General features: G+C 37.5%; 2 protein-coding genes across 2 annotated transcripts in view; one reads left to right on the top strand and one right to left on the bottom strand.

Annotated features, from left to right (window-relative positions):
• Positions 1–2,027: 2,027 nt before the first annotated feature.
• LOC107659463 (leiomodin-2-like) lies at positions 2,028–5,378 on the top strand. Its single transcript, XM_016448417.1, has 3 exons — positions 2,028–2,273; positions 3,245–4,417; positions 5,355–5,378. The coding sequence occupies exons 1-3, from the start codon at positions 2,028–2,030 to the stop codon at positions 5,376–5,378; spliced, it is 1,443 nt and encodes a 480-aa protein (XP_016303903.1).
• A 415-nt stretch (positions 5,379–5,793) lies between these two features.
• The window catches only part of wasla (WASP like actin nucleation promoting factor a), a 33,732-nt gene continuing 31,244 nt past the window's right edge, over positions 5,794–8,281 (bottom strand). Inside the window, exons 12-13 of the mRNA XM_016448418.1 lie at positions 7,336–7,441; positions 5,794–6,934 (exon numbers count right to left, since the gene is read on the bottom strand). Of these exons, the coding sequence (XP_016303904.1) occupies positions 6,873–6,934; positions 7,336–7,441 (168 nt within the window). The 3' untranslated portion in view covers positions 5,794–6,872. The remainder of the gene's footprint in view (positions 6,935–7,335; positions 7,442–8,281) is intronic.

Here is an 8,281-nt window from a genome sequence, read left to right on the forward strand (position 1 = left end):
AATCGGAAGTTATTACAAACACTCGATGGTGGTTTAAAGTGAGTTTTGAGTAAAAGCGGAATATAAATCTTATTTATTGTCTTATGTAGCATGATGCTACAGTTTGCATGAATGTTCACATAACGCGCTTTCGGTCGTGTAGTATGAACGGACATCTGCATATGATCGGAACTCCACGCAGCTCCCACGCTACTCTCCATTGGAAATGAATGACTGAATGACCGGTCTGTTGCTTGTCGTTTGTCGGAGATAGTGGAAAGCCAGCTTGAAACGTAGTGGAAACGCCAGTATGACTAGGATCGTTTTCATTTTAGAACATAAACGCACCAGTGAAAATGTAGCCTTACATCTAAGGGGGCTGGGACGCATTCGCACTACAGCCTCACGTGCGCGCCACATCTCTGAGTGTAACCGGTGTTAACTAGTAGGTGTGTTCGACTTGACGCGGACTGACTGTGCAGACCGATCGGTGTATTTACAGTACCACGAGAGCTAAAGAGAGCAGACTGCTCTGCGCGCATTCGAATCGCTCTCGCAGATGTCAAACACTGATCGATCTGCGCCGCGACTCTAGTCGAACACACCGGGCTAGTGCTGCAGGCTTGTTGGCTCACTGACGCTGATGAGATTAACCCCTTAGGTATCGAAATTTGGTACCAAACGACGAGATGTTTTTTGATACTTGATGGTATCGAGGCATTTCGGTCGGTGCCTAAAAAGTATCGAACTCGATACCCAGCCCTACTTGGTGCTATTTGTGCAATGAAATAATGTTCTAGCTGACAAAAACATGTTTTTATCAGATAAAAATAAAAAGGTTGATGCCTGTTCTATGAAGTCAGACTGCTTTCCATTCAGTACCACCTACTAGTGTACAATCAAGATGTTCCATTTGTTTTCATTTTAACTTTTAATACAGCACTTTATCAACACATACACAAGGGGTATTTATTGTGTCTATTACAATGAACATAAGATTGCTTGTCACACCTCAGTGCTTCTAAACTGTGGTTCTAGAATGGTTCTGCATTGTCACAATTGAAGTAACTAAAGCAGGTCATATCTATTTATAGCTTTATGCCCTGTTAACATCAACAAGCATGTTTGGCAACCTGTCAAGCAAAAACCTTTGACTTATGCATTATCAGAAACTCACCACCTAACCTTGTGATAAACTCTCAGAAACATTAGAGGCATTTATAGTTTACTGTATACTTATCTGTGCCTGTTCAAGTAAATCTGATAATTTCATTTGATAGAGATGGTTACAGATGGATAGCTTTTGAAAAAATGTGAGCATATCATGACATTGCAATGTTTGAGTCCCGTTTGCTAGGTTATACACATTCAATTAGCTTTGGTTCATTGGTTCTGGAGGCCCTGAACTGTCTAGTTTACATGGTTCCTTAACAAAATGTTGTAATATTGCATGCTGGTAACTTTCCAACAATCAATGGATTTGAAAAGAATCTGGGAAAAGTACTTACTGCACAAATATGTAATATCGATTTTAAAGCTCCAGAGGTTTTCTGGTATCTGCACAGCTGCTTTGGAGGACAAGCTGAGCATGAAAGGTAGCAGTATATAAATCCAGTATATTTGGTCACCAAACTTGTATGTGCTTATTAACTTCAAAACCGTTGGCATTGATGGGGGTTAAACTGTGTTACATGAGAATCTTAATGCATCTTGAATCTTGTAACGTAATACAAATTAGATTAGTTTTAGTGGTATCCCTAAGGGGCAGTTCCTATGTCATTTTTGGCCAACAGTTGCTGACAGGTCTCACCGCCACAAAATTAACTCACATTCTTCTTGCAAGCTAATCTTGGTGTCCTGTATAGAGAGACACCATCATATGCAGATACACTGTCCTGCACCCTCCTCCACTTAAGTTCCTCCACCAGCTTCCCAGACTAGACTAACAGTGTATCTAACACATGCCCAGAAGCCTGCTCTAATCCCACATTCAAGTATCGAGGCAGCGTAAAAACTCATACCTACAAAGAAGACATAGTGTTACAAGTATGAGCAACTTTGGGTACCACAAACAGCTTGGCAAGTACGAGGACATCGATGAAGATGAACTTCTGGCCTCCCTGACTAATGAGGAAATCCAGGAGCTGGAGAAGGTTATGGCTGAAATTGAACCTGATATGAACATACCCACTGGGCTAAGGCAAGAGGACCAGACGGCCAAGCAGCCAACGGGCACTTTTAGCCGAGAGGCTCTGCTGAAGTACTGGGAGGATGAGACTCATAGATTGCTAGAGGTAGGGTCTATATACAGAAATTGAGTGATATTCCAAACTTTGATGCACCAGTTGCATTCCATTTGTTTTTTCTTGACACAAATGTTAGAGCTTGCCACTGGGGTGGTACCCTTAAAAGACACCCTTCATGGTTAAGTAAGGTACAAAGGTGTACCTTTGTAGGGTACTGCTCAAGTGACAAGATACTGTACCCCTATAAGTACTATTTAAGGTATTCTGAAAGTGTAGTCATATCCACATAACAAGAGCACAATTATTTGTATGGGGGTCAGGTTAGGCTTTCTCTTTGGTAAACCACAATCCATGGAAATCTCAGGTCTCCACAAGGAGTTTTCTAGCTTGGGGACAAGAAGGTCTGCAGCTTCATTAAGGGATTAAAAATTTATTTAAATTTATAATTAAGTCTAAAGTTTCTGCGAGTAGTTCATTTGAGGCAGGCGTTTCCAATACTCACTTGTGGAAGGTCACCACTTTGCGGAATTTAGCTTCAACCTGCTCCAACAGTTGTAATTCCTCAGAGATTCCGAGTCGGAACTCCGACTTGGGAGGGCGTTCCAGTTAAAAATTCCTACTGGGAACTTGGAACTTCCAACCTCAGAGTACAAATGGAACGCAGCATAAGAACTGGATGTACTTGATTTCAGGGTACAATTAAGGGAGGACTGTCAAACACAGCTTCTGGAGGGCCACTGTCTTGAAGATTTTTACCCCTGAGTTATGGATAGCTTTGGTTAGCTTAGCTTATAAACACTGAAAGTCAACGAGAAGTTCCTAATTTTATATAAAACTACACTATATTAAATAAAAATTCAATTTCTTCAAAGAGAGTTTCGAAGACTGTAACATTGCTTCCACAGAACATAGTTATTGCTCAGCTGGTGTCTCAGCTGGTGATATCTTTCTTAATTAAGCATCATTGCTTGAGGTATGCCAGAGCTCAACCTTGTTTTCCTTTCTATGGTGACACACAGGACAGCATGGATGAGTGCCAGACAGATAAGAGTGAAGAGGAATGTGGCAGTGAAGAGCCTGAGGATAATGAAGAGGAGGGAGAGCAACAAAACTGGGGGCTCAGAACAGGGGGTGATGGGGAGAAAGAAGCTAGGTCAAGCAAGTGGAATTTTGTGGACTTGTCCCAATTAGATTGCAAGAGGAATGGCAACATCGGTCAAAAACCTAAAGGCATCCATAAAAGTGCCCTTCATCATCACGTTACAGAGAGGCCAAGTGGTAATCCCACTGATATTGTAAAGACCTTGGAAAACATCTCGAGTAACGACACCTCCTTGAGCGAAGTCAACCTAAACAACATTGAGAACATATCCCAAGAGGTTTTGGTGAGCTTTGCTGAAGCAGTAATTACCAACACTCATGTTGAGGTTTTTAGCCTTGCCAACACCCATGCGGATGATCAAGTAGCTTTTGCCTTGGCCAAAATGCTGAAGAAGAACTGCAGCATCACCAACCTTAATGTTGAGTCCAACTTCATTTCAGGCAAAGGTATTCTGGCTTTGATTGGATCACTTCAGTACAACACAACACTAGTGGAGCTCCGATTCCACAACCAGCGGCACATCTGTGGAGGCCAAGTAGAGATGGAAATGGTGAAATTGCTAAGGGACAACACCACCCTGTTAAAACTGGGATACCACTTTGACTTACCTGGCCCAAGGATGAGCGCAACCGGTATTTTAACCCGCAACCAGGACCGCCAGAGGCAAATGCGGCTGCAACAAAGAAGTGAGACGCAATCAAAGACATGTGACACTGTGGACAATACGCAGACCCTTCAGTTCCAGATTTCAACAGATAAAGATGCTACACAAGGGAAGCAGCCCTCAGTCTCTTCTCATTCACCAAAACAACCTCACAGTCAACCAAAAGTTGTGAACAATGTTCCAACTAGAAAAATCGCTGAAATGGTCAAGCAGCAAGAAGAAACAGCAATAGAAAGTTTTGAGACTAATGCAAATAAAGGACACAAACTCACAGGGGACAAACATACCAAGAACATGTTTCAAAATGAAAAACCAGTACCTTTGAGAAGAGAAGATGAAAGAAAGAGTCTGGGAGGAACCCAGGGGTCAACGCGTGATGATCTACTGGCAGCTATACGTAGAAGCAGCATTGGTACACTACGAAGGGTAAGACCTTTAGAATTTGTCCAAGACATAAAGTTGGTAAGCCTTAAAAACACAGTGCCCAAATTTGTAATTCACTCAAACAATATTACTGGCCAGTAGGGATGTAACTATTCACTCAACTCACGATTTGATTCGATTCACGATTCAATTTATTCTTTACAAAATGAGATTTAAGACAAATTATAAATTAAATGTGTCCTTTTATTATTGCTTGGACAAAATACTGTACGTTTCTTTGTGAAATTGAAATATAACACTATAATAATATACTAATATAGCACTTGTAAATGATTGCTCTTTTGATTGCTTCTATTGTCCTCATTTGTAAGTCGCTTTGGATAATTTAAATCGATTTTCAACCGGCTCGCGGTTAATCGTTACATCTGAACTAAGGTGTTTGGTAAACACCAACCCTGCCAAATCAGGTTTCCTGGGAATCGATTGTACGACTTTAAGCAATAATTACCTTTTTATACCAAGAACTGAATTATTCATTCAGTGGTTGTTTTGATTAAGATCATTTAAGTTACCATTAAATCATTATTAAGTGGAAAACGGATAAATTCTAGTTCAAATTTAATAGATGGAAAGTTTAGTTTTGCCGCAATAACAATGATGTCGCCAAGTTGTACTTGCCATTAAGAGTAAAAACATGCTTTTATTTGAGGGCTTCAAAAAGCATTCATAATTTCAAGTTATCAATAAAAGTAAATAAAAATTTTAAAGGGATAGACGATGCAAATTTTTTTTTTACTCATGCTCATGCCATTTCATACCTGACATACACACATATATGTGGGTGAACAATCCTGTTTTGATCTTGAGACATTAGTATCCTTTGTGACTATTACTTAATGCTTCTGCCATGTATACTACATACAATATATGTGGCAGTTTTAACATTACATTGACTAGCGTTTTCTTCTTTTTCTTGCAGGTCACCAATAATCATCATTCCTGATGTATAAAACGGCTCATATAAAATGAAACCGTAAAACAAATAACAGAAATGAAAACTTTTGTTCTCTTATCTGGCATTGAATCTGAAATACATACACATATTCAAACACAAGTGATTTTCCACCAACAAAATATTTTGCTCAATGAGTAGTTTCAACAACTGCTTTGTAACTTACATAATATGAGAAAGTTCAAATCCAAGAAGAAAATAGTTGATTTACTTTTAAAGCTGATTGCCATAATTCAGATTCCAAAGTATCTGTCATGCAACTAGTTGAGTTTGATCCAGTAATTTTAGCCATCAAAGATGCACAGGTATGCAAGCAGTATTTACATAAGTTGGTAAAGCTACAAGTTAAAATATACATGCATTGCAAAAATGTAGGTTACTACAAAGAAAAGCACCATATCTCAGGTTTGTAAATAATACCATTTATTTAAGTATAGAATTTAGTGTTTTCATTCCACATTTTCTTGTAAGATTTGATATCAATTATACAATTTTTCAGCACTATCCTTATAATACAAGGACAGCAAATTCAGTTCAGACAGACAATACTGTTAAACCAGCATTAACTGTACACAAAGGTTTGTTGTTGTTTTTTTTCCATTGCCTTAAATGTAGTTGTCAGTCAAGCATTGACCTGTAAAAGCGTCTAACAAATGGAAGTTAAATTTTTTTTTTTTTTGTGAAGTGCTTTTTTTCTTTTTTTTTTTCTTCTTTTTTTCTTGATATGACTGAAATTCTATATTTGTGAATTGATGGTTTTTCACATTCAGGAGCAAGCTGTACTCACAAATTTGCCAGTTTGAATCTACCGTATATTATTTTGTTGTTAATAAAGTGAAATCAAAAACTCTGAAAGAACTGTCTACTCTGTGACGTGCAATGTAGTGTGACGCTGATCGTGATTACCACAGAAATCATATTTAACGTGTTCAGCCAATGTGTTCTCATCCTGTAGTGAATTTCTTTTTCTTATTCGTGCAAAAATATATATAGCCTCAATATATCAGCCTGGTGTACATTTACAAGGGAAACAATAAAGGGGGCATACATATTCTGATAGGAGAACCGCTTACCAAATCTAAGAATGCTAAACTAGGATTTGAATAAGAAAATTGAAGGTACAGAAAAGTAGGGTATGAAAATAGTGTTATCTAAATCATTAATCAACAATTAATTAGGACATCGAGCGTCCCGTCCATCTCCCTTTCCCCACTCACAGGGGAACAAAAACATTCAGGTCAACAAATCATGAATCCTGGCATAAAACTTCACATGGTTATTCCAGGAGATTATTTTACAGAGGATAAATGACAATACTTTACAGATTACATGAGGTATTGCACAGATTATTAAAAAAAACAAAAAGCAAAAAGGCAACAAAAATATACAGCGATTTGAAAAAAACAAAAACAGAATGAGCGTAAAATTTGGGGAAGTGAGAATTTAGTATCATTTACTCTACTGGGTGGGCTTAGTGTTGCGGGATTAATCATCCCATTCGTCATCATCCTCAAAGTCTTCATCATCGTCATCATCCTCATCTTCATCTGAGGACCAAAGAAAATGCATAACCTCCGTAAATATCTCATAATTTACTGACAATACCATTAACGCACAAACTCTGAAAAATGAACCAAAGGATATTGGAGTATAAAAAATGCCCTTAACACATTAGCGTTTATCTACGTCAGAAAATACATTGATTTAAATGGGGATGTTGTGACTTAAGAATGAAGAGGAAAAAGTCATAATCTGTCATGTCACGAAAATAATCTTTTAAATTGGGTTTGTTATGTTATCTTAAAAACGTAACAGAGCATTTTTTAATATGTAAACTCGGTTGAACTGGATCAACAGCAGTCAAAGTGACGGGAAAAAAAAAACTAATTTGCAGTTGTTGAGTGGCCTGTTTTGAACAAACTTTTGAGAGACTGAAACAAGCACTTACCTGAGGAGTGGATGGCTTTGCTCCTCTTTTGCATCACCTCCATCAGAGCTCCAACAATGCCTGCTGACTGAGCAGGGGTGGGTGGTCCTGAGTCATTATCTGATACCTGAACATTCAAGAAGAAAACTATCAGACAATCATACAAAAATAATGGTTCCTAGAACATGCTACAATGTTAAGAGAGTATTTGGGGAATCGCACTACTGCTCCAAAGTTTTTTTTTTTTATATAATTGAATTCAGCAAGGATGCATTAAATTGATCAAAAGCAACAGTAATTTATATTTTTTAGAAACATTTATATAATCACAAAAGATGTCTATTTCAAATAAATGCTGTTCTTTTGAACTTTCTATTAAGCAAAGAATCCTAAAAACAAAAGTGTCACGGTTTTCCCAAAAATATTAAGCAGCACAACTGTTTTTAACATTGATAAAAGTAAGAAACGTTTCATGTGACGGCTGCTGTAAATTCAGCTTTGCATCGCAGAAATAAATTACATTTTAAAATATATTCAAATAGAAAGCAGTTTTTTTAAACCGTAGTAATATTTTTCAGTATTACTGTCTTTTACTGTATTTTTGATCAAATAAATCCATCCTTGGTGAGCATAAGGTGTCCCTTGTGATACATATATATATATACAGTGGGTACGGAAAGTATTCAGACCCCCTTCAATTTTTCACTCTTTGTTAGACAGACCCTGGATCACAAAACCAGTCATAAGTAGCACAGGTATATTTTCTTTTATGCCAAAAATCATTAGGATATTAAGTAAAGATCATGTTTCATGAAGATATTTTGTCAATTTCCTACTGTAAATATATTAAAACTTAATTTTTGATTAGTAATATGCATTGCTAAAAACGTCATATGGACAACTTTAAAGGCGATTTTCTCAGTATTTTGATTTTTTTGCACCCTCAGATTCCAGATTTTCAAATAGT

Source organism: Sinocyclocheilus anshuiensis, unplaced genomic scaffold (genome assembly GCF_001515605.1).
Source record: "Sinocyclocheilus anshuiensis isolate Anshui unplaced genomic scaffold, SAMN03320099.WGS_v1.1 scaffold387, whole genome shotgun sequence".
NCBI classification, from domain to species: domain Eukaryota; kingdom Metazoa; phylum Chordata; class Actinopteri; order Cypriniformes; family Cyprinidae; genus Sinocyclocheilus; species Sinocyclocheilus anshuiensis.